Raw genomic sequence first — 25598 nt, 5'->3', positions numbered from 1 at the left:
TAGTCCATTTTACAGTTGTGTGCTTGGTTGCCAAGCCTTTGAATGGGAGTGAGGCTAGAGATGACCTTGTTATGATACAAACCTTGCTGCCTTTCAAATGTAAATTGCTTTGTTATCATGCTAACTAGATACAGGTCTCTATCACAACAAGGTCATCTTTAGCCTCACTCTGAATCAAAGGCTTGGCAACTAAGTACACAACTGTAAAATGGCCTATTGAACTGAGTGGAGTGCAATTTTGGTCAGAAATCATACTTGTGATTTCAAATCGAACTCGCACTGCGTGAGTTTGATTTGATACATGTGTTGTTTTGTAGTTTGTTGGATACAATGATGAGATTCTGGACTTGAGTTTTGTCGGTGACAAAGAGAGCTATCTTTCTGTGGCCACTAACAGCAGTCAGTTGCGGATATATGAGTTGGCTTCCATGAACTGCCAGCTATTGGAGGGACACACAGATATTGTCTTAGCTCTTGAGATAAATAGTGCAGGTGATATGCTGGTCACTGGGTCGAAGGTGAGCTACTGTTAGTAGCAATTTAAGGGGAAGAGGAACAGGGGCAGAAAATGAAAGCTAATGAATTTTCAATCACTTAGTAAATGTAGATAAACACCTAAATTAGTGATAGGGCCCGCCGCAACCATTTAGCTTTGTCCTACCCTAGTGTAATTATTGTAAGTCACCTAACGCGCTTTTTCAACTCGAGAGCTATCGAAAAATTGTGAACCTGAAAACTCGCATCAAAGTTTCGTCCACTCAAGTAAAGGTTGTACTATTTCGTCGTATTTCTGAACTATAAGCATAGTTTTTTTTAGTTCTACAAAGTTTTAGCCACGGAATGTTTCAGGTATGAAAAAGAACTTTTGAATTTAAACCAGAACCATAAATTTGTTTGGTGAAGGGTACGAGGAGTTTCCTCAGTAGCGCAAGCATTTGACGCTGTGCAGCGGATATTAAGACTTTGGTCTGCATTTCCTTTGTAATTTGGGTTTTTCTGACATATAATTTCAGTTAGTATAATTTCAGAGCTGAGCGAAGAGTTTCCAGCAGTCTGATTGGTCGAGCGGTTCCTTATATGACGCTATATAAACCGCTCCACGCGGTCTATATAAAATGTTAAAATAAAATGTTAATAAATGTTACAAAAATGTTATGATTTTAGAAATTTCTCTGTTGTTCAGCTCTGAAATTATACTAAAACAATTATTCGCCTCAGGTTCGGTGAACATTGTCGAATAATCCCCTCGACTTCGTCTCGGGAATTGTTCGACGATATTCACCTCGCCTTCGGCGAATAATTGTTAATTATTACGAGTATAATTAGTGTGGTGGTATAGCATAATGTTTTGCCGCACATCAGGTAGTGTACACGGCTGTTGGGGGTACCATGCTTTTGGTTTTACGACACTCAATCGAAGTACTTTCTATGATGTCAGTGATTTTTTTATTGTAATGTATTACTTGTGATTGCTAATTTTCTCTAGGACAATACACTGCGTGTCTGGCAGATGAACGAAGAATGTGAATTCCGTTGTGTAGGCACTGGGTTGGGGCACACGCATGCTGTCCACACTGTCGCATGGTCCAGGTAACTTACGAAGCACAATCACGTATGATACACGATCCTCGCAGTAGAGAGCGCTATTTATGCAATAGCGAAAATCAGACCTGAAACAAATCAGACCTGAAACAAATCAGGCCTGTACGGGATTCGAACCACTGACCTCTGCGACACTAGTGCAGCGCTCTACCAATTGAGCTAACAAGCTAAATGGGAGCAGGCCGTTAAGTTGATTCGTAATAAACCCGTGATGATAAATCAGATATGATGAATATATGAAGTTCATATATTTTGAACTGCGGTCATAGATACGTATGATGCACGATCCTCGCAACTTGACAATTGAGCTAACAACCCAGTTGGCTTGTTAGCTCAATTGGTAGAGTGCTGCACTAATATCGCAGAGGTCAGTGGTTCGAATCCCGTACAGGCCTGATTTTTTTCAGGTCTGATTTTCGCTATTGCATAAATAGCGCTCTCTACTGCGAGGATCGTGCATCATACGTATCTATCACCGCAGTTCAAAATATATGAACCTCATATGTTCATCATATCTGAAGCACATTCAGCAACAGCCAGGAAGCTTGTTAGCCAGTCAGTTAGTTGGTCCGTCGTTCCGTCGTCCTGTCTAGTACACCTAGATAGTTTCAGCTGAATAGTCCGTAGTTTAGTCAGTAGGCAATAAGCCCACAGCCTCTGGCTGTAAGAATCAAGATTTTAAATATTTCGAGCATGTAATTTAGATCCAATTTAATAATAGTACACTTAGATAGTTTAACTGAATTCCTTAGACAGTAGGTCCACATCAGCCTCTGGCTGCCTTTAATTTAACGTACTATACCAAGTAAAGTATGTATTTATGTATGTATGTATGTATGTATGTATGTATGTATGTACGTACGTATGTGTGTATGTATGTATGTACGTACGTACGTATGTATGTATGTATGTATGAATGTATGTACGTACGTATGTGTGTATGTATGTATGTATGTACGTGCGTACGTATGTATGTATGTATGAATGTATGTACGTACGTACGTATGTATGTATGTATGAATGTATGTACGTACGTATGTGTGTATGTATGTATGTATGTATGTACGTGCGTACGTATGTATGTATGTATGAATGTACGTACGTACGTACGTATGTATATATGTATGGACGGATGGACGGACTGACAGACGGATGCGTGGATGCATGCATGGATTGATGCATGGATGGATGGATGCATAAATGCATGCATGCATGTATGTATGTATGTTCGTCGTTCCGTCGGTAAATCGGTCCGTCGTTCCGTTGGTCAATTCGTCCGTTCGCCTGTCGGCCGAGGGAAGTTGATTAAACAGGAAATTCACAGAGCCAGTTGATCATTGTAGATCAGCCATTCCCTGCCAATAGCTCTTCATGGTTTGCTAAATATTTTCAAAACTTCTTTTGCCAGGCTTGACAACACTTTTGTAGCCAGTGGGAGTCAGGATCACACCGTCAAGATATGGAAAATACCTCCAAAAATAGATAATGTGTGTAATACATCTTTTCTGCTTTGAAAAAAATTCTGTTATTTATTCTTCATTCCCTGTCTTCTCTACCTTGCCCTCACACGAACGTTTCGTGTTCACATGATTTCTAAACATTACCAATTTTATCTTTACCTTATTGTTTTCAGCTGGATTCACCGATCAAGTTGTCAGTAAAGCTAACTGAGAAAGCTCATGATAAGGTGTGTACACTTTATTTAAATAAACCAGGAGAGTATGGTAAACATTTTGCATGACGGAGGGGACGGAAAGTAACGGGTCTTCGACAAGGACTTGAACCTCGGGCCTCGGGCAGTGCTGATTTTTTGGATGCTTGAAAAGCTAGCCCGAGAAAACTCGTTGGGAAGCAACCGCGTATCGCTGAGATCGACGATATAGGAAGCATGCAGATCAATGAGCAACTTCGTACCCACCCGTCCCCTGACCCAACAGTAACCCTAACTTGTTACCACTCGACGATTGTTGGGTTAGGAGAGGGGTGGGTGCGTAGTTGCTTACTGCCTACGGTATAAGCGTACTTCGTGAACTGAGAGATGGCGTAATTGGAGCAAAAAGGAATTGCCATTGTTGAGCGAAGTTGTCAAAAAAAAATAAGAGGTTTTCTCTCTTAATATTTGTCCACTGGTCTGATAAAGGCATCAATAACTTAAACAAGTTTAGGATAATTGTTTTACTTATTTGACTTCTTGTTGTTCTTGTCGAGGATTAACCTCGATGTGTAGATGACGTTAAAAACTCTTGTCGTTAAAAACTCTTGAATGTATTGCTGTGTTTTGTGAACTAAGTTTTGTTTACCTTCTACTGTAGGGTATTAACTCTGTCGCAATATCACCCAATGATAAGCTGTTGGCGACTGGCTCACAAGATAAAACAGCAAAGGTACACGATCAACTAGGATTTTAGAAACGTTGGCTTAACTAACAATCCATTGAACTTATTGACTATGAAGAAAACGAAACAGAAACAATAGGAAACGAAACGTAACGCAAACCAAAGTTACGTAACGTTACGATTACGTAACGCGACGTGCGTGGCTTTGCATGGCGGAGGTGCATGCACGTGGCACACGTACATGTTATGTTGTGTCGAAACGAATCTTGACGTACAGCTGTGCCATGCGTTAGAGGACATAAGGTAACGTAATTCGATACATTGTGACATAACGTAACGTAATACAACGTGATATAGCGTAACGTAAAATAACGTAACGCAACGAAACATAACCTAACGTCATATGAATTGCTGGTAACATATCACGATATAATGTATCGTATTGTAGCGTAACGTAACATTCTGTTGGGTGACGTGATGGGTTTTAACCTTAACTTTTGTGCTTGCTTTGTAGATTTGGATGATATCCAATGGTTCACTTCTGGGAACGGTACGCGGCCACAAGAAAGGAATTTGGTGCGTAAGATTCTCTCCTGTGGACCAGTGTTTGGCGACTTCATCCGCAGACTCAACCATAAAGATCTGGGCCCTGTCTGACTTTACATGTGTAAAGACGCTTGAGGGACACACCAGCTCCGTTTTGAAGATCTGTTTCTTGACAAGAGGAATGCAGATCGTTTCAAGGTGAATTTTATTTAAATCCCTGCCTTTTCGGTAATGCCTTCGTGGCAGTAGAAGTTTATTATCCGGAAGTCACAATCTCAGGTTTTTTCGATAAACACAACCGTTTCGTTTTATTCTCTCACATCTTAAAAGAAAAAAAAACAAAAACAAAAACAAAACAAAAAACACGCACACTCAAGGCGACATGCATCACTGCACTCACATGCAGTGTCAATCAAACTCAACATAAGTTCGGGTCCAGTCTCCGACAGATTTACAAGACCGTCTTCTTCCTTTCTCTTCACGATTTGTTTACCTTTCAGTGGCTCTGAGGGTCTTCTCAAACTGTGGACCATAAAAACCAATGAATGTGTCAAGACATTTGATCAACATGTGGACAAGGTAGGTCCCTTTCGTTTTAGTAGGTGTCGTTTAAGCGCTTCTCGAATATGACTTATCCCAGCTATTGAACTGAGGAAAAAACAAATAAAGAAACAAACAAAGAGTAAAAAAACAAAAAAACATTGTTTTGTCCCCAGGTGTGGAGTATAGCTGTGAACAAAAACCAGGATCAACTTATTTCGGGAGGTGCGGACTCAGTGATTAATATTTGGAAGGTGTGTGTTTTATGGCGTGTGATCTTTATGAAGAAGTTCTTTCCTTCAATATAGCGAGAATACCACGGAATGTTCCTTTAATTGAGCTCTAATGTTTTAAAATGGTTTTTGGTTAGGATGTCACAGAGATCGAGCAAGAGCAAGCTCAAGCCGCCACCGAAGAGAATATTTTAAAGTGAGTTAAGTTAGATAATTGTTAAACACTAGCGGCACAGTTTTAACTACTGGCTCATAAAAATACTCTTGACCACTTGTATGGAAGGCAATTTTTTTTGTTATCTATTCCGCGGGCCGTAAGAATGCTTTTCATTATAAAAATAATTTCCGACAGAAGTGACACTGACAATTCCATGATCGTATTGTTTTCTTCTTTCTTTAATTTATCTCAAAAAATATTTTATCAACTAGTTAACCGTGAATTCATATCTGATTTCGACTGTTCAGTGTTTAGAATCTCGTTGAAATGTTATTTATTCTTTTTTTTTCTATTACAGACAACAAGAGCTGTCAAACTTAATAGCTGATAAGAATTATCTCCAAGCAATAAGTCTGGCCATCACATTAGACCAGCCTTTTAGAGTCATGCACATCATTAAAGGTACAGCACTTCACATGTATCTCACCCCATGAACTGTTAGTTTATCCTGATTTACTTCTTATACAGAAGAACTGATCCATAAATTAAAAGCTTTTTATGTGTCTTTTCATCCACCATGCAGATATCCTTCTGACTGAAAATGGAACAGAAGAATTGACAATAGCGATCAAGTCTCTTAGGGAAGATCAACTTGGTAAGAGGTATCTTGGACTGTAGCAGGCCAGGTGTGCAGTCGCCTGGAACAGGCTTTCAGTCGCTTGCAATAGGCATTCGTCGCCTGGAACAGGCTAAAGCTGTATGTTTGCGAAGGTTGGAGTCTATCAAGCTATGCTGACCAAAAGTGCCCCCAGTTATATCCAATTAGCATTCTGTGTACACTACAAATTCAACTTTGTATTTGGTGTAAATTAGAACTGAAGATGACAGAAAAACTGTTGAAACATGATTTTTAAAATAAAAACTGTGTCTGCTACTAACCAGACCAACTGCCCATTAGGTTTCACATCGATGACCTTAATTTGTTGATTAATTGATTTTATTTCAGATGCCATATTGAGATTTCTTGTGGAATGGAACACTAACTCGAAGAATTGCCATGTCGCCCAAGCTGGTAAAGTTAAACTATCTCCTCACTTCTAGCTCCTCCTTACGGCATCATTACCAGCTCCCAAAAAAAACTGGGGAAAACAAAAACTAACATATCAGGCATCTAATGATTTTAACAATCTTAATCCAGATATTCAGGAAACTAAATCAATTTTATTGTTTAAAATGAAATTGCAGTCTTTATCGTAGCATTTCGTAAATTACCAATTTTTCGCCTTTTTACATAATGTATATGAGAACGATCCTTCCCAGTAAAGCACTATTTGAGCAATAGTGGAAATCAGACCTGAAAAAAAATTTCAGGCCTGTACGGGATTCGAACCACTGACCTCTGCGATACTAGTGCAGCGCTCTACCAATTGAGCTAACAAGCCAACTGGGAGCAGGCCATCAAATTAATTCGATATAAACCCGTAGATGATAAATCAAACAACAACAAACATATGAAACATATGTGTGAACTGCGGTTATGAGACGTATATGAGAACGATCCTTCGCAGTAAAGCACTATTTGAGCAATAGTGGAAATCAGACCTGAAAAAAATTTCAGGCCTGTACGGGATTCGAACCACTGACCTCTGCGATACTAGTGCAGCGCTCTACCAATTGAGCTAACAAGCCAACTGGGAGCAGGCCATCAAATTAATTCGATATAAACCCGTAGATGATAAATCAAATAACAACAAACATATGAAACATATGTGTGAACTGCGGTTATGAGACGTATATGAGAACGATCCTTCGCAGTAAAGCACTATTTTGTTTGATTTATCATCTACGGGTTTATATCGAATTAATTTGATGGCCTGCTCCCAGTTGGCTTGTTAGCTCAATTGGTAGAGCGCTGCACTAGTATCGCAGAGGTCAGTGGTTCGAATCCCGTACAGGCCTGAAATTTTTTTCAGGTCTGATTTCCACTATTGCTCAAATAGTGCTTTACTGCGAAGGATCGTTCTCATATACGTCTCATAACCGCAGTTCACACATATGTTTCATATGTTTGTTGTTGTTTGATTTATCATCTACGGGATTATATCGAATTAATTTGATGGCCTGCTCCCAGTTGGCTTGTTAGCTCAATTGGTAGAGCGCTGCACTAGTATCGCAGAGGTCAGTGGTTCGAATCCCGTACAGGCCTGAAATTTATTTTTAAAGGTCTGATTTCCACTATTGCTCAAATAGTGCTTTACTGCGAAGGATCGTTCTCATATACGTCTCATAACCGCAGTTCACACATATGTTTCATATGTTTGTTGTTGTTTTTACATAATCTTAAGTATTGTAATGTAGCAATTCTATCCCTTTATCTTATATATTTTCTTAATGTCTATAATTTGTATTTATTTTTCCTTTATTAATTTATTTTGTACATGGCCGTTCTGAAAACCACTTTTTGTGAGAACGCACCCTGTCTAAAGATTACTATTATAATTATTATTATTATAATAATAATTTTTGTTATTACATTACACAGTTAAAAACAGATAAGAATAAAGAATTTATCAGTCTTGTCAATAAAACCCTAGTGTGCATTCATTCAAATGAAGGCTACGTAGCAGTACTTTCTAAAACACTTTCTGTCTTTTTCTTCTTCAGTGCTTTCTATTATCTTGAGAACCAACTCTCCTTACGATCTGATGAAAAAGAAAAACATCAAAGACACAATGGAAGCCCTTCTCTCCTATAGTGGTCAGTCAATGCGATGTCTGTTTTAATTTTTTATTTAACTTTTAAGTTTAATCATCGTGACAGCTTCTGAAGAACTAATAAGAATCTCAGTCATAGAGGGAAATATCACCCGTTCACCCTCCCCTCCCACTGCTTACCTCCACCACAGCCCCAGGCCCCCCCTGCCCTCCCCGCTTCATTCTGATTTTCTGTTTGTTAGAGTTATCGTCGATATAACAATGAATTTATGTTTGAAATTGAATCTGTTGCAGAAAAACACTTTCAGCGGATGGATCGACTCCTCCAGGTATTTCATATTCAACTGATAGTCTCTCTTCCTTTCGGAAGACTTCTCTGACACCTCAGACGTGTAGGTGCTCTCGTTATTGTTTCATGTTACTCTGATTAGAACACGTTAACTCTAACGAACGACCTAACACAAAATTGAGCGTCGTTACGGCCTAGCTTACCATCGAGTTCACCATAGCTCACTGTTAGAGTATCAGGGCCGGAAATTGAAAGGTCCTGGGTTTGATTCTTCATAGACACCGTCCATTTTTCTTGTTCTTCGCTTCAGACGAAATGGTCAACAAATTAATTTAAGAATTAAACCGTTCCGATGTGAATTTTTAACTGTTTCTGTTGTAAAGTGAAACGGTTTTCATTTCTTGTGAATAGGAAATTGCAAGAGAATTCAGAGGGAACGTTTGCTGTTCCCTTTTGCTGTAAACGTGGTCGTAAAGCCTTCTAATATTTGTACCTGTTTATTTGACAGCAAATGGAGTTTATTGAATACACTTGGCAGTCGATGAAGCTCTCTGGTCCCCTCATGTTGACCACACCAAAGTAAGGAAATGTTGCAGTTTTCGCATGACTTTTAACAAAAAATGCAATTTGGATTACCATGCATTTATAATTTTTCTCTTCCCGTTTTACTTTGGTTCAACCTCTTCAACTCTCAATTTTCTTTTCTACCCGTCTAAGAAAAGGAAAAAACGAAACTATCAATTTCTGATTTGTTATATTTCAAGTTATAAATCCTTTTATATTGAAGGAACGCTGTACCTAGATTTGACCGTAACCATTTTGAGCGCCTAAATACCTTTTTTCGTTATGTGATCTGAAGTGCGCCCTCCTCCCATGCAATTGTAAAGATTTGAAGTGGTTGTGAAATTATCGCGGCCTTCATGTGAACTTCATGAAACTGGCCAAAGCACGGGAAAGAGTAATTTGGGTATTCGTTAAGCAAATTTCGTAGCCTGCAGTGTAGGTGTCATATTAGGGAGAGTTAAAAGAAGCGCGACGTTTATTCAACCGATCTTGTCTAATTTGGAATTAGTCGATGGTAGGGGGAGGGTCGGGAACGGGAAAGATTCACTCCCCCACCCTAACCCCCTCCTTATTTTTTTAGTGTCGCTTTCCCCCTTGGTACAAATTTCTTTCTCTCCTCAGGCCTCTGCTTCCATTAAAATCAAAGGTGACGTCCATAATTTTTTCTAAGAAAATACAGAGGACTCGCGCGCCAAAATTACGTCTGCTCTGCAGGCTACAAATTTCGTGGCGTTAACACGGCCTTAGGAGCCTGGAAAGAGCGTGCATCTTACTGAAGATGGCGAACTGATCACTAAATATGGCGGATAAATTGGGGATGACAGCTCAGTTCTATTTGAGTCATAATTGGAATCATATTATCTTTGGCTTTTCAGTAGTACGATCACCATACTTCTTCCCAGTGTTACTCACGAGATCACTTCAGTGTCACTTTGATTTTTTGAAATAGAGAGGACTCGAGAAATTTAGGTTAAAACTAATTTGTACTCTGAGTGACGGCTCTAATTTTCTTAGAACTGTAGGTGCCACGTCTGAAGCTGCGTCTACAAGTGATACCGCTATGGATAGCAGGCTCGAAGTTCTAGATGACAACGTGCGAGAACCTGTGGTGAGCGGTTTACAGGAGGATTTGCAGGATTTACATCAGGATTTACATCAGGAAACAGTGCAGTACGAGGACGGGAAAGGCGCGGTATATGGAACGGATGATCATGAAAATGGTGGGAATGAAGGGATGAATGAAACGAGTGATCGCGATGATTCGGAAATTGAAAGCGAAGGTGGTAGTGAGCAGGACGCAACGCAGAACGGTCATGTGGATGGGATGTCGGACCAAAATACGGTGCAGTATGGAAGCTCTGATGACACGAGCAGTTCGAAAAAGAGAAAAAGTCCGAATGGAAAATTAGATGCCATGCTAGATATTTCGGGAAAGAAAAAGAAAACAAAGAGGGCATCTGAGGTAAGTTGCGATAGCTATTTATAAATGAGAAATCGAATTAAAATCGTGAGAGAGTTAGGCAGTAAAACCGTTAAGTATTTTTGGTTCAATCCTACGAATACATGTTCTATGGAAGCGAAAGGTCTGGCTTTAGGATATCAAAGGAGCTTTGATGAAAAAGTTTCTTTTTTCCAGTGCACCTGACCGTGGAATTTCACGTGTTATTTCGCGTAAAGCAGCTTTTACACGAAATCAGGAGACGAGTGTGACAAGAAACTCACGAATATCGTAATTATGTTCGTATACGTGTACCTCTGTACAAGAGTTTTGACCGACCCCCACCCCTTTTAGTTTGACACTTGCGAGCAAAATTAGACAACCGAACGCAACAAAAATAGCGAGTTTTCAGAGAGAGTTTTTTTAGGGTTTATCTTTAGTTGTAAGTCGTCTCAGTGAGATATTGTGCAAAGAATAAGCAAGAAAACGAAGAAGAATCCGTGAGCGAAGAATCTGTGCACCGTTGTGAAGAACGACTCACCTCCATTAGTAACATGTACATGTTTCCTTACAAGAATGATCCGTTGTTAACCGTTTGTAATACTCCTCTCATCTTTCATCTTTTTGTTCTCTTCTGTTTTTAGGGATTTAAAGTGACGAAGGAAACCAAGTTAAAAATACCTCAGCAAAGGACAATGAAAAGAAAAACTAGAACTGGTCTTGGTCTAAAATCACAGCGCAAGTTAAAACTTAAAACAAAAACTACTTAAGTCCAAGTTGATGGCAGTAATTGCTCTCTTAAGTCTAAGTGGGAAATCTATGGCAACGGCGAAGGGGGTAAGATTCATTCCTGATTTTGCTACCTTATCCTGTTATTCCAGTGGAAACATGGGCGAAAACACTTTAATGCAAGTAAATCCGCTCAGGTGTGCAAGAAACGCGGAAGAGCGTGTTGCTTGCCTTGAAAATGTTGCTTAGGCGCTCTGCTGGAAAGGCTTTACCGTCTTGTGAATACTTGAATTGATCATGCTAGGTTGCATGCTTATGGCAAAGTGGCGAAAATAATTCGTATGAGAAGTCCTTCTAGATAAACATTCAGTATACACTCCATTGCCAAAACGTTTAAACCATGATCGATGACACTGAATGGCTTTATGGGGTACACATGCACATGGTAGCCACAATAAGCTAAACGTTGTACGCCATCCACGCTTTCCTGATAGAGAAAACTATCATAAACAAAGATTCATCCTGCTTGCAGGCGGCATTTTGTGTTTTTCTCTCCCTCCTCGTTCCCCCTCGCTTTGTCATTCGTCCTAGATCTTCCACCCGTCCAATATGGTGACCGAATATTCGCCGCGCTGAATCTCCCGCTCGAAAACACAAACTGCCCGCCTGTAAGCAGGCTAACAAAGATTATGATGATGATAATGGAAAATCGTGGAGCTCTGATCATGTAACTGTGCGAACATTGCCCATGAAGCCGTTGGGTCTCATGGTTCATGAATCATTCTCTTGCAATCGAGTGTATTACGATGATAATCGAGTGTATTACGATGATAATCGAGTGTATTACGATGATAATCGAGTGTATTACGATGATATTGCACGAAGACATCAAGTAAGAACTCCATTTCCTATAAAGACCCCTTCTTCTCTTTTATTTACTTTCGAAGTTAATAACTTAATTAATTAGAGATATTCTTTTGATTTAATCTCCCTGTAAGCGGGGTCAAATTTCTTGTACGTCAATAAATAAATATTTAAGTCCTGTCCAAAAATACACGTATAAATGTCTTTAAATTTCCGTCATACTACGATGCAACTACATGGCGACTGGTTGGCTGGATGTGGAAATGTTTTACTTTATCGTGCAACCTTTGGATCATCACAAGGCAAAATATTACGATCACAGTATCTTAAATTAACCTTAAACTCTCAAGATCTGATTCATTTGTTAATTCTCTCCTCTAGCTGTTACACATTTCCTTGTAAATTAGTTGCGAGAATTTGGTGTTAGATCAAGACAACAATTTCTACCTGATAACTTGAAATATTCTCATTACCTGTTTGCTGGATAATGTATGGATATTATAGGGAGAAGTTACATGTTAATCACTTCTGGAGCTGAAGGATGAACTTGCCCCGCAATCATTGATCGGGAAAAAAGTAATAATAAAAATTGTTCTTGCCCTTTTGGTCTAAAACTCTTGTAATTGGTCGTGACAAACTTTTTCTCCTTGTTTCGCTTATTTCTCGCAAATTAGAATTCTTTTAAATTTCTATCACGGGTTCCTCTGAATTATTGTTTACGAAAGCCGGAGAACTTTGGTTGGAATCTCGGGGCTCTAAGTGAACGGACATTGGTAAGCTCTTTACAAATTGTTCTCCCCCTTTTCACGTCTTCTTTCGCTTCAAAGGTGTGCCCAAAATTGCGTTTTTTCCCGTCGCGTCGACCCCATATCGATTTTGAAACCACGTTGAGAGAATTTCACCCGATTCCTAGGAACTTCAGAAGAACAGCTCAGAAATGGGTCAAAATCCCGAAACACCAGCAACATTTCTGATCCGTTCGTACACAAGCCAGAATGTTAATGACCATGGAGCCTGGAGGAAGAAGGTGAATAGGAAGAATATAATCTGAGATGAACCGTATTAGCCTTTGACGGGCTAAAATGAAGACGAAGAGAATGAAAATGATTAAAAAAAAAAAAACCTCTCAAGGTCGAATCCTTTCAAGGTGGACTGTTAATAGCTATATAGAGGACTTACCATTCTGCTCCATGTTGGTAGCCATCCTTTGTACAATGAAAAGAAGCCTTCCTCGCGAACCTACGATAAGAAAAAAAAATTAACTCTAGTCTAGAAACAAACATAGATTTTAATAACGCCATTACTTCTTTCCCATCCTGGAAAAGCAATTCTTAGTCCCCACACCGAGCATTGCCAAATGTTCCTTTGTGTTCACTTTCCATATGAATAGTTCCTAGCATATTCATTCCTTCGAATATTCCACCTCTCACGTGTCACATTACCTCAGCTTCCCAGCCCTCACGTTTCCCCCATGTGTTTTAACTGCTCCTATGTATCATACCTAGCATTTTCATTCCTTCGAGTGTCCCACCCCTCGCGTGTTTTATCGGTAATGTATCCCATTCCTCGCGTGTTATATCGCTAGTGTGTCATATCTCAGACGTATTCTGTCCCTAATGAATTACGTTCCCTGCAAATCTAATCCCCCGAGTGCATATATGCATATCTTTATTTGATAAGTAGGTTAAAAAAAAAAAAAAAATTGGCAACTTTACAGCTGATGTGGACCTACTATATTATCTTCGTTCAATAAGATAAATAAACCTAGAGTAAAGTGTTAAATAAGAAACAGAATAAATATAAATATAAATGTGTCATAATATATATCAGTAATTGTAGAAATTTGAATTCTTATTATAAACAACAGAGGCACCCCACCCCTTTCCAAAATTTATATTTACAACATCAGTTTTTGCCTTTGTAAGCCTATTTTTAAAAGCAATTGGATTGGAAAAGTGTCTTAAATTATCTGGTAAGGAATTCCAGGCAATTACTGCCCTGTGTGCAAAAGGACTACGGCCAGGTTCAGTATTAGGTCTGTCAATTAAAATATTTAGCGATTCTCTAAGACTATAACTATTAGAGCACGCAACGATCACGGAATTTACTTCATTTAAAGCCCAGGCCATAAAATGCCTTGTGAGTAATAGTCAGGATACGAAACTTGTAGAAATACTCAAGAGGCATCCACCCAACTCGTGCCAATATATCATCATCCTTCAAACGTTTTGGTAACTTATGTATCATTTCTAGTTCTTTGAGCTTAGTGCCGGACCCCCATATCACAATTCCATATAAGATACTTGGGATTAATGTCTTAAATTAAATAGTTTCTAAAGTAGATTTGGGTGGAAAACTTATACGTCTCAGCATTTTATTTAACTTTCATGTGAAATGCAGAACGAGTTAATTTGATATGCTGAGACTAAGATAATTTGTCATCGATTGCAACTCCGAGGCACAAAGAGGACGATACATACCGATTGATGCCCTCACCCCACTTCAGAGGTTTCATAGGACCTATGAAGGGCTTAGTGCTCAAAATCATCGCTTCGGAGTTACCTTCGTGGACAACCAGTCTGTTCTTAAGACTCCAGGAATTCACCTGGTCTAAGACTTCTAGTAAAATTATGACAATATCGTCAGCAGAATTCCCTATAACATAAATTTTAGTATCGTTTGCATACATATATAACCCCATCCCTCGCGTGTCTTCTCTTACGCGCGCGTGTTCCACCTTTCGTGTTTCCTCTCCCTCACACATCCCTCGTGTATCCTTCGCATAGCTGCATTACACTCGACATGCATACATACCGCGCTCAGGAAACAGTCTATTGATCCTCTGTACACGTTAGGATTGTTCATAATTCTTGTTTTAACGACATCTGCTGGAGTGCTGATTGTTGCAGCAATCAGTCCTGAGCAGCCACTAGAAAAAATTTACAATAGAAATGAAAAAAAGATATTCACCATTTAAAATAATTAAATTTCTGTGGGGTAGTCTTTCGAAACTAATATAAGGGTAACTGAACCCTTTCACTCCCAAGATCTGATCGTTAATTCTCGTTACTGTCTGCCACACAATTCTTATGAAGTAAGTTCAGAGAATTTGGTACTGGATCAACTAATCCCTTAATTGATATTTTTCTTTATTCTCATCACCTGTTTACTTTATATTGTATTGATATTTGTGAAGGTGTAGTCTGATCGTCCGGGTGAGTGTAGTCCTGAGAAGGACTGTTGTCGGTGGCAGTGACTGACGTTTCGACAACCTGTGCGGAAGTCATCATCAGAGTCAAGTGAATGATTGTTGTCAGTAGAATGTTCTTATTCCAGTTCGTGTGAAATGATCGGTTGGTTTTGCCGTGATGTTATTGGCTGTAAGACTCAAGTGACATAAGTCGGTCGTGATTGGTCTGTTTCGGTCACTGACTCCCCTAAACAGATGTCAACAACTACCCGCCCCATACAAACGACTCATTCACGACATAAACATCACAAACGACCGAAAAAGAACAACCTAGCTTTACCGACAGACCGATACTCACTTGAGTCTTACAGCCAATAACATCACGGCAAAACCAACCGATCATTTCACACGAACTGGAATAAGAACATTCTACTGACAACAATCATTCACTTGACTCTGATGATGACTTCCGCACAGGTTGTCGAAACGTCAGTCACTGCCACCGACAACAGTCCTTCTCAGGACTACACTCACCCGGACGATCAGACTACACCTTCACATGTTACCCCCGGGTTCAAACCATTTACTGCATGTATTGATATTGTAAGGAGAAATTCTTTCTTGGTCACTCATGGAAGTTAAAGAGTAAAACTTTGATTAAATTTGAAAATAAAACGTCAATTTCCAGTAAAAGAGGACAGAGTGGATCATAGGGATATGTTCTCTACCTTTATCCTTTCTTGTTTGCTTTGAATATTTCCGAGGTTTTTCAATCTTCACGTGCGCACTGATGCTAGTTCAACTCTTGACTCTAACAACTGATCTACATGTAAATTCTCCTCAAAATATCACTCCTTTATCCACCAAAACAGGTGATGAGAATAAAAACACTAATCAGTTGAATGGTGGCATAATTTCTGTTTACCTTGAAAAAGTGTGAGTGACCCAGTTGTCCTCCAAACTCGTGTGACGAAGTAAGAGATGCTTCACTGTGTCATAAGTAGTAAGATCTGTCGGGTAAAATAAATAAATAAGTTTATTAATCATCAATTAATAAAATGGAACCCACAAGGTGACTGTAACATAGCCACACTACTGAAAAAAAAAAGAAAAAAAAAAAAAACAACGAATCAAAATTTGCCATCTTTTTTACGTAACTATTTAGCACTTCTCAATTGACTGTCGCGCGGGAAAACGAGGGTGACAAGCCTTGATTGGTTGTATTTTTGCATCTGATTGGTTGAGAGAGAGGCGCGAGTTTTAAGGACCAATCACAGAGCGAAGTGAAGCATAAGTAAAGCGAACACGAAAACTCACGAAACGCACGAAAACGCACACAACCGCACGAAACACACAAGAAAACGCAGTGATTTTGAAACGCATCGTTATTTATCAGCGTCGTTTCTTATGTGGACTTCCGAGAAAAATTGGGTCACAGACATGTGCTGCCCCTTCCATCTGGGTTTCACCTGTTTTAGTGTGGACGATCTAGACAAAAACGCATCAAACTGAAACTGTGTTTTCAAATGAAAAATGTAGTAGGGTGATTGGGGCCTGAATTAAGTACCAAAATTAAGACAATGGAAAAAAGAGCTTCAAACGTTCTTTATCGAATCAAAAGGATATGAATAATATAATTAAAATCACACACCTCCCATGTTGACCAAGGCTGCCCTCTGAACATTGGGAGCCCAACCTTTCCAGAGTCCTCGAACTCCATGTTTATGAACAATGTTTGAAAAAGCATGTAAGGTGTTTCGTACCCTGAGTAAATAAAATTTAGATAAGAGATTTGTCATTGGAAAATTGGGCTCTTACCAGCGTTATCGTGAGATCCGTAATCGTCAAGATATCACCATAGCCAGACCGTTTCCTTGAGATGTACTGTTATTAGTTAGAGGAGCGGTAAATGTTAAATGCAGTCGCTGCCGTTTCCGCTGGACACTTGAGGTTAACGTTATCACTAATAGTCTTTCGGTTATTGGCAATGCAATGAAGTAATGCCAAAATATTGCGATCTCGATTGTAATTTTGTTATCAGTTATGTCGCTCAGGGTGGTCTGCTCTGTTTAGCCGGATGCAATAAGATTGGCAAGCACAAGTTAGAGGCCGACAAAAATAACCATTTAATGGAGCATACCTTGGTTGACGTCCCTCCAAAATAACTCGTTTTCCTTCCATCTGCATTTGAACTTTAACAAGATCAGTTGGGCTGGCTATAAACTGTCCAAATGCACCCGCGCTCATCCCGGCAATCACTGATTTCCTGGGTATGGTGAAAATGATTTCAGATCAAACAATATTCAGTGTTTTATCTAATAATATTTTTTAATATCATCTTGAATTTCAGCTCTCAAATAACATATTTACGTTACTGTTGGTCTTTTTTTTTTAACTTGAATTAAGAAGATGAAGAAGTAAAAATAGGATGACTTAGATACTAGCCATAATGGAAATCTTCCATCTGGATTTCTTTTCAACACTTTATTTCTCAAGAATTCATACGCTGTCATTCTTGACCCAGTGTAAACTGTCAAATGTTTAAAAAGAACAAAATTATAAGTTTGCAATCTTGAAAATAAAAAGGTTCACAACCTTAATCTAAAAAATAATCCGGCATTGTACCGGTAATAACAGATAAATTCATTGCACTATAGCAAAAATGATAGCAAAGCATAAAAAACTACTTAATGTGGAAGTTTGCCAAGGAAAATGATGGGCGGGGAGCTGTTTATCACTTATGCTTTTTGAACTCTATTTCAAAACACTTTCACTTTTTTTTAAGCCTCCTAAAAACTTCCAAAATACTTAAAAGACACTCCTACCTCCTAAACTTCCCTCACGGTGAGTGCAGAAAATCTTCCCAACCCCCTCCCCCAGGAGGACAATGCAGGGATGTGGGTATTCCAGTGATACAACTTACCAATATGTCTTAAAATGGCTGGGGTGACACCATTCCACAGATTTCTTAATCCTTCTTCTTCAACTAGAGTGCATGTTAATTAGAAACACAAAAAGAAACAGGCAAAAACATTAACTATGATGGCACCTAACACATATTTCAGACAAAAATATCATAAAATGCTAGGAAAAGAAAATTTGGGAACAAATCCTAACAACATCTCTCAACATCTCTGTAGGCACAACTCTGTAACAAAATGTTTAAGCAGGAAAGGAGTAACTGTGCAACAAAGATTTATTCAAAAGTCATAAAAAACAATGCCTGATAAGACAGATGCCATGGATACAAATAAAAGGCACTGCATTGAGAACTCAATCTATGCAATGAAGAAAAAGAGGTCATAGAAAATGTAATTTGTACACCCCATGCCCAGCAGCACTGTGAGTCAGTTCACAAACGAAATCAGTATCAATTAGTGAATATATCTTATTAACCAAGCACGAGGGGCCATACTGGGAGAATACTGGCCCGAGGTCTTGACAGTACGGACCGAGTTGTGCTTGGTCTGTACAAAAAAGACAGAGGGCCAATATTCTTCCAGTACGGTCCCAAGCAAGCTTGGTTAATAAGAGATTTATTACACAACTGAAGTTCAAAGGGACACAAGTGCGGTATCATTCAGGACCATTCGGGACAGTGCCCGGTCCAATACTGAGAGAATATTGACTGGCAATAAGGGCATTTTGATTGGTTGATTTTACTTATTGGCCCTCTGAATTCCCGAGTCACGTAATAATAACTTTTATCCAGCTAATACATTGGTCTCCTAGGCCCAAGTTGTTTGAAGATTAATTAGTGCTAGTACCCCAGGGTTAAATTCTAATTGGGGTTTAATCTTTATTCTTTTGACCAAAGCCCTTTTTGGTTAATTTTCCTCTATTCTTTTTAGGGCATCCAATCATAAAATTGTGGTCTAAAAGAACTGTACTGAATTTTCTTTTAAAGCTTTCAGATATGAAATCAGATTTCATGCTAATCCTGAGTTATCTTAACCCAGCTTTGAACAATCTGGCCTAGACTCACAAAACTGGCATAACTAAAGTCAATATCAAAGAAAAGGATATCGACTGTTTGAGATTATTAGCTAGTGGATACTTTATCTAGTTCCATCACAGTGTCCTTCAAATTAAGGTTCCACTCTTAAGCAGGTCCAAATTCCTCACCTATGCCCACTGCTGTCCTCACCATACCCCGGTAAGGCACATTAGCAGCTGTGGTGGAGGGAATGGTTGATGCTCTCTCTCCTTGGATTTGAAGTCTGGTTTTTGTTATGTCCAGTGGAAAGGTCACTTGAATTAAAAAAATAATAAGTTAAACCTTTAACTTCCGAGATCTTATTTTCAATTCTCCCCTCTATAGCTGCTACAGGTTTCCTGGTAAATAAGTCACGAGAATTTGGTGGTAGAACAAGGTAGCAACTTCTACCTGCTACCTTTGAGTATTCTCATCGCCAGTTTGCTGAACAATGTATGGATATTATAGGGAGAAGTTACTTGTTAATCGCCTCTGGGGGTGAAAGAGTTAAATATAAACAAAAAGTGTTGTTGTAACATCTGGAGGCAGGAACAGAACCACTGGCTAAGTACATATTAACACCTGCTATCTAGCTACTCTCTCTAGATCCAAAGTCTGAGATTTCTTATTTACTAAAATTATCATTTTGGAAGGTCTCCCAAGCAATTTCAAAATTTTTTTAAACCCTTTTTTTATCACCACAGTCAACATATAAATTCATCTGAGAGGTCAACATAGATTTTTTTTTTTTAAACACAAACAACCTTAACAATGAATTATAGAAGTCAAAGAAATTTTTCTTTGGAGATAAGTGTCCTTGAGAGGATCTTTCTCTTATTCCTGCAAACTCAACTGTTGATAATGTGCAGATATCCTGAGGAGAAATTTGATTCTGATCACTCTTACAGCTTTCAGGATCAAGAGTGTCAAAAATGTCTAATTATTTCAATGAAAATTTCTGACAAATAACCTCTGATGGTGGTATGTGGTATTTTTAATTAAAGAGTACCACTAACAGTACAAAATATATCTGCCATGCTGCTGAGTTCAGCTGGCTATTTTCAAACATTTTTTTCTTTTTTCTAGATCAAAAGTAACCAACGTCATCAAAAGTTTTCATTGTCATAATTTCAATAGTGAAAGGGTCCCAAGGTGAGATAATCTAACTTGTTTAATTCTTTCAATCCTTCACTTTGACAAGCTTGGGAATCTATGCCATATGGCTAAAATTTTTCAATAGCTTTTTACTTAATGATAGATAAAGTAAAGCTTTGAATTTCAGCGCTAAATTTAGCTTTGATCATATATTATTTTGGCGATCTATTTTGTAATCCATGTCGGGCTAATTCGATTTTCCTTTGTTAATCATTTACACCGTAAACCATTGTTCAACCAAAGTTAGCCTTTATTTTAAAGGAATCTGTATCAAAAGATAAAATACGTCGTTCAGATCGGAAGAGGAAAATTTAAAAAGCTAAGTCATGATACTATGTTCTCAACTTTGACCGAGACGTTCAAAGTCCGATTTTATTGACAGGTTGTACAATTCAGCTGGTCTACGAGGAGGTTTCGCGTCAAAAAAATGTTCTCCATAAATAGTTTTAGTCTATCTTTTATCCTTACTGATCGAAAAGAAATGAGATACTGTAAAAATACCCCAAAGCCGGAAAAGTGTGAATTGTATAAAAAAAGGGGACTGAAATGCAAATGTTACGATACACGTTGAAAGCATTAAAATATATGCTTCCATCTTTATATATGCCATCTCTTATGCTATCAACCTTCTCATAAATATAGCCATGAAATAATGTAATGCAAAGTCCAAGAGTGATAAAAGTTTACCCATATCACTGTCACTCTATAAAATATCCAATTGGTTTCGCTATCGATTACATTTCACGTGAGTCACTTCACGACCGTCTAGTACTCAAATCGTACCATCTGACAAGAACTTTACGCCAAAAAAACTACCTTTTTCCCTTCAGTTTAGCCTGAAAAATAATAATTACGATGTTACCTGTTTCTGCCACAGTCGCAGCCATAGAGGACAAGCAATACTTGTACGCGAAGATCTGTATTTCTTCAGCCATGACTACAAACACAACTCAAAACAAACATTGACCAGAAGCGTGCTCTTAAAGATAAATGACCGCTGACCCTATGGATGTGGGGGCGTCAGAGGGGGCGTAAGAAGGGAGTGGAACTAAACGATCTTAGTTCTGCCGAGAAAATAATTAAATCATTGTTTAAAAAAAGATGAATAATGAAAATAAAATCTGGACGACTCTCTGCTCCTTTACGAACTATTGCTGGTCGTGTGTCAAGCGTTTTCAGCGGGAATCAACTCGTAAACAAGGCCCCGCTAAGCTAAAAACCTCCCCTGGGAATAGAAGGTCATTAGACTAACGCTTCGTGCATAGATGCACACATGGAGGATTTTCGACAACAGACTGCCTAGGGCGTGTCTTCACTGCCTTTACCCCGTGACAAAACAATCGTTACCTGGTTTTTCACATGCACGTGATCGGATAGTGGTACTCTAGTTTTAACTTGGCAAAAATAAATTTCCTATGAAACCGATTGCCTTGTGCCGAGGGTTAAATTTTCGCTGTACAATTTCCTTATGCTGTCTTTTTCTAATCCTTCTCTGCCAAGATCTCGATATCAATTCTCCTCCTCGCCATACATGCATTTCTTTGCATGTTAGCAGCGGCACGGAAATCTGAGACAAAATTCTTTTAGTTGATTTTCTTTTTTTTTTACGTGACGTACCTGTGCGTGGACAAGGCATTGTTATTTCAAGAAAAAAAAATACTTATCAGTCAATTACTTTGTCAGTAAAAGGTGATATAACAGCTAAGAAAAAATATAGGATCCCTTGGTTTTTAACGGGACTAGATTCATGATAAATTGAGCCTGACTGGCAACCCACGTAACCATAAACATGAGAATATTAGAAAAGTATTAACGTAAGTTGCATAACAGCAGCTAAATCTAACATCTTTTAATATATTTTGTCCATTATGAAGCGATATTTTCTTCTCACACATTCGTTTAACATGTTCGATGTGGATGTAGGATTCTCCGACGATGCTGTACCAGTTGTCTAATCAGAATGTCCTCCATTCAGCTCGAAACATCTCTTATTTGCAAATCCCCCGCATTCCTACATATCTCTACCCTGATCTTGCACGTAGCTCCTTTTCGCCGGCGTTTTACACATTTTTGAATGCGAAAAACATTTTGGTCACAAGACAGTACAGGCATAACTTAACACTTCCATAACGACTTTATTTTACATTAAATTAATATTCTCTCATTTTATCTTATTTTACGAAAATTTTTATTATTATAGAAGCAAGACCGATACAACGTAGATAAGTAAATTTTAAGACGGAGCACTATATTTCAGCTGGCCAAACCAGCCTTCTTCAGGTGCAGTGGGAATTAACAGAGAATTGGGGTGATGCTTCGTAGATAGCTCTATGATGTAACAGCGGAAATATGTAAAACTAATTTGATTGACAATGAGATAACAATAAAAATAGAAATAGTGAGCAAAAATAGAAATGAAGTAAGGTAAATTGGATAAATAACTAGAAACTACTACATTTCTTCGCGAGCGTTAAGGCCATCTGGATAAATAGTGTTGCCTCTTGAAATTATATTAAAAAGGCTTCCCTGGCCTTGCGTATCGAGTCTCTCTTGGAAAACACTTTTTCGATGGCGATTAGCTCCATGTCGTGAGCAGAGTGGTTAGGAGAGGAAATGAAGTGTTCTGCCGCTGTAGTAGGTTTAGATTTAGAGTTAGGTTTATCAATGGTACGGCGGTGTTCATTAAAACGGTCTTTTAAACGTCGTTTAGTTTCTCCTATGTATTTTAAGTTACAGCGGTTACACTGAATTAAGTAGATAAGGTTTTTAGTGTCACAGGTCAAGTGAGATTTAATGGGACGAGTTTCGCCGGTAGAAAAAAAGGTATAGTTAGTAAGACCGTCAGAGATGTAGGGGCAAGTAACGCAGTTTCTACCACAACGGAAAGAGCCGGGGAGGAGTTGAGGATGGGAAGTGGTAGAATTAGAGGGGAGTTTGGCTGTTACTAATGTGTCGCGAAGGTTGGGGGAGCGTCTGAAGGCGACAACTGGCAGCTGAGGAAAAGCTTTTTAGCAGCGGTTAGAAGACTGCAGTAGATGCCAGTGTTTTTTGATGATGTTGGAGATGTGAGGGAGCGACGGATTAAAAGTAGTTATAAATGGAATACGGTTAGGTTTTTTTGCGTCTTTAGTTTGTAAGGTTGAGTGTGCGGGAGATGTCAGTGGCGCGTTGTATTTTTTTGGTGACGAATTTATGGCTGTAACCTCGTTTGAGAAGGTATGAGGTAAGTTGAGCGGCGCGAGTCTCAAAAGCTTTGTCTGTTGAACAGATACGTCGTAGGCGGAGTGCTAGACTGAACGGAATGGCTTTTTTGGTATGTAATGGATGACAAGAAGAGTACAATAGATACATGTGTTTGTCTGTGGGTTTGGTGTAGAGGTCAATACGTGGAGATATTACCGTCGGTCGTTAAAGAGACACTTACGTCAAGGAAAGCCACATTAGTGGAGGAGTGTGAACTGGTGAATTTGATGGTGGGGTGGATATTGTTAAGATAATCGACGAAAATTTTTAGGTTATCTAAACCTACGGTCCAGACCATAAAGATATCGTCGATGTATCTAAACCAAGTGTGGGGTTTACATGGGGCATTTTTCGAAGCGTTAGCTTTGAAAAGACCCAGAAAAAGGTTAGCGAAAGAAGGGGCCATTTTGGTACCAATGGCTGTGCCGTGAACTTGGAGGTAATGAGGATCATTAAAAGTAAAATTGTTCATGGTAAGAACCATACGAATGAGGTCACAAAGTGTGACGGTAGGAGTAGGGGTATTTAAGGAGGTACACAGAAAATGGTCACAGGCATTAATACCTTCGTTATGTGGGATATTGGTGTAGAGGGATGAGACATAAAGTGTAACTAGTAAAGAATTAGGGGGCAAATTACCAATCTAGAACAGTTTGTTGAGGAAGTCATTGGTGTCTTTGATATAAGATGGTAGTTTGTGAACGAGTGGTTGGAGGTAGTGGTCAACAAACTGGGATATCCGTTTAGTGAGGTGGCTATTGGATGAGACAATAGGGCGTCCTGGATTACCGGGTTTGTGTATTTTGGGTAAGATGTAAAATCGTCCTGGTCTTACGTCAGTCTGTTAGAGGTATTGTTTTGTTGTTTCGTTGATGATTTGGTCGTTATGCATCCTGTTAACATAAAAGGTAACACGTTTTTGTATATCAGCAGTGATGTCGTTTGTCAAGCGTTTATAAAATATAGTGTCAGAAAGTTGTCTGTTGCATTCATCAATGTACCAGGTTGTGTCCATAACAACAATACCAGAACCTTTGTCGGCGGGTTTTATAAATATGTCTTTACGTTCCTTAAGTGAGCGTATGGCTTGTCGTTCTGTAGGATTGAGATTGTCCCGGATAGTTTTAGGTTTACAGGTGGTTATGTCAAGTTTAACAGCATTAAGAAAGGTGTCAAGGGCTCGTTCTCGATCATGTGGGGGGTTCCAAGTGCTTTTGTTTTGGAAAGGGGTGTCATTTTCGTTAGTGTTGGAGTTGTCACAGTTCTCGTTGAAAAAATATTCAGTTAGTCGCATGCGTCTTGAAAAATCGTAAATGTCTGCTGAAACTTCCGGCCAGTTGATATGTCGAGGTGTCGGGCAGAATGTAAATCCGCGTGAAAGAACAGATGTCTTGTCGGTAGTAAGGGAAAAACGAGATCGATTTATCATAACAGAAGAATGATCTAGGTGGAAGCGAAGAGGCTTAGTTTCGCGGCGACAGCGTTTCTGTTTGGGGCTGGTGGTGGGTGGGTTAGTAGAGTTATGAATGTAATGCGTATTATCAGATGATGTGTCGTTATGACTAAAGTTAGAGAGGACTCGGTCTTTACCTTTAGGGCTATTGCGGCTAATGAAGCGGCAGATAGGAGCATTCTTTTTGTCACGTCTCCAAATCTCCAACATCATCAAAAAACACTGGCATCTACTGCAGTCTTCTAACCGCTGCTAAAAAGCTTTTCCTCAGCTGCCAGTTGTCGCCTTCAGACGCTCCCCCAACCTTCGCGACACATTAGTAACAGCCAAACTCCCCTCTAATTCTACCACTTCCCATCCTCAACTCCCCCCCGGCTCTTTCCGTTGTGGTAGAAACTGCGTTACTTGCCCCTACATCTCTGACGGTCTTACTAACTATACCTTTTTTTCTACCGGCGAAACACGTCCCATTAAATCTCACTTGACCTGTGACACTAAAAACCTTATCTACTTAATTCAGTGTAACCGCTGCAACTTAAAATACATAGGAGAAACTAAACGACGTTTAA

The 25598-nt window shown here is 39.1% G+C and overlaps 2 protein-coding genes and 1 pseudogene across 2 annotated transcripts in view; 1 reads left to right on the top strand and 2 right to left on the bottom strand.

Annotated features, from left to right (window-relative positions):
* LOC111328641 (transducin beta-like protein 3) overlaps positions 1-11557 on the top strand; it is a 17594-nt gene extending 6037 nt beyond the window's left edge. The window contains exons 13-29 of the mRNA XM_088748341.1: positions 318-518; positions 1487-1590; positions 3011-3089; positions 3236-3289; positions 3915-3986; positions 4453-4682; positions 4985-5063; positions 5201-5278; positions 5395-5453; positions 5773-5876; positions 5998-6069; positions 6421-6486; positions 8079-8171; positions 8423-8457; positions 8926-8996; positions 9996-10443; positions 11064-11557. Coding sequence (XP_088604467.1) covers positions 318-518; positions 1487-1590; positions 3011-3089; positions 3236-3289; positions 3915-3986; positions 4453-4682; positions 4985-5063; positions 5201-5278; positions 5395-5453; positions 5773-5876; positions 5998-6069; positions 6421-6486; positions 8079-8171; positions 8423-8457; positions 8926-8996; positions 9996-10443; positions 11064-11189 — 1971 coding nt within the window. The 3' untranslated portion in view covers positions 11190-11557. The remainder of the gene's footprint in view (positions 1-317; positions 519-1486; positions 1591-3010; positions 3090-3235; positions 3290-3914; positions 3987-4452; positions 4683-4984; positions 5064-5200; positions 5279-5394; positions 5454-5772; positions 5877-5997; positions 6070-6420; positions 6487-8078; positions 8172-8422; positions 8458-8925; positions 8997-9995; positions 10444-11063) is intronic.
* Positions 11558-12769: 1212 nt separating this feature from the next.
* LOC111328639 (mitochondrial uncoupling protein 4-like) lies at positions 12770-21353 on the bottom strand. The gene is made up of 10 exons (XM_088748345.1): positions 21196-21353; positions 19328-19453; positions 18126-18188; positions 17648-17732; positions 17343-17468; positions 16854-16966; positions 16128-16212; positions 14827-14941; positions 13192-13251; positions 12770-13026 (listed from the first exon to the last, which is right to left on the bottom strand). Exons 1-10 carry the CDS (start codon positions 21266-21268, stop codon positions 12955-12957), a joined length of 918 nt encoding a protein of 305 aa, XP_088604471.1. The 5' UTR covers positions 21269-21353; the 3' UTR covers positions 12770-12954.
* Positions 13701-14519, bottom strand: LOC148740163 (uncharacterized; annotated as a pseudogene).
* Positions 21354-25598: the final 4245 nt, after the last annotated feature.

This window comes from Stylophora pistillata, chromosome 2 (assembly GCF_964205215.1).
Source record: "Stylophora pistillata chromosome 2, jaStyPist1.2, whole genome shotgun sequence".
NCBI classification, from domain to species: Eukaryota; Metazoa; Cnidaria; class Anthozoa; order Scleractinia; family Pocilloporidae; genus Stylophora; species Stylophora pistillata.
This window is presented reverse-complemented; position numbering and strand designations above follow the sequence as displayed.

What these genes read in the sequence shown, in the direction of transcription:
- LOC111328639 (XM_088748345.1), bottom strand. Translation starts at nt 21,268, where the DNA reads ATGGCTGAAGAAATACAGATCTTCGCGTACAAGTATTGCTTGTCCTCT. An exon ending in TTGGAGGGACGTCAACCAAG is followed by an intron (nt 16,967 to 17,342) that starts GTATGCTCCATT and finishes TTATTTACTCAG; the next exon opens with GGTACGAAACACCTTACATG. An exon ending in TACCAACATGGAGCAGAATG is followed by an intron (nt 13,027 to 13,191) that starts GTAAGTCCTCTA and finishes TTCTTCCTCCAG; the next exon opens with GCTCCATGGTCATTAACATT.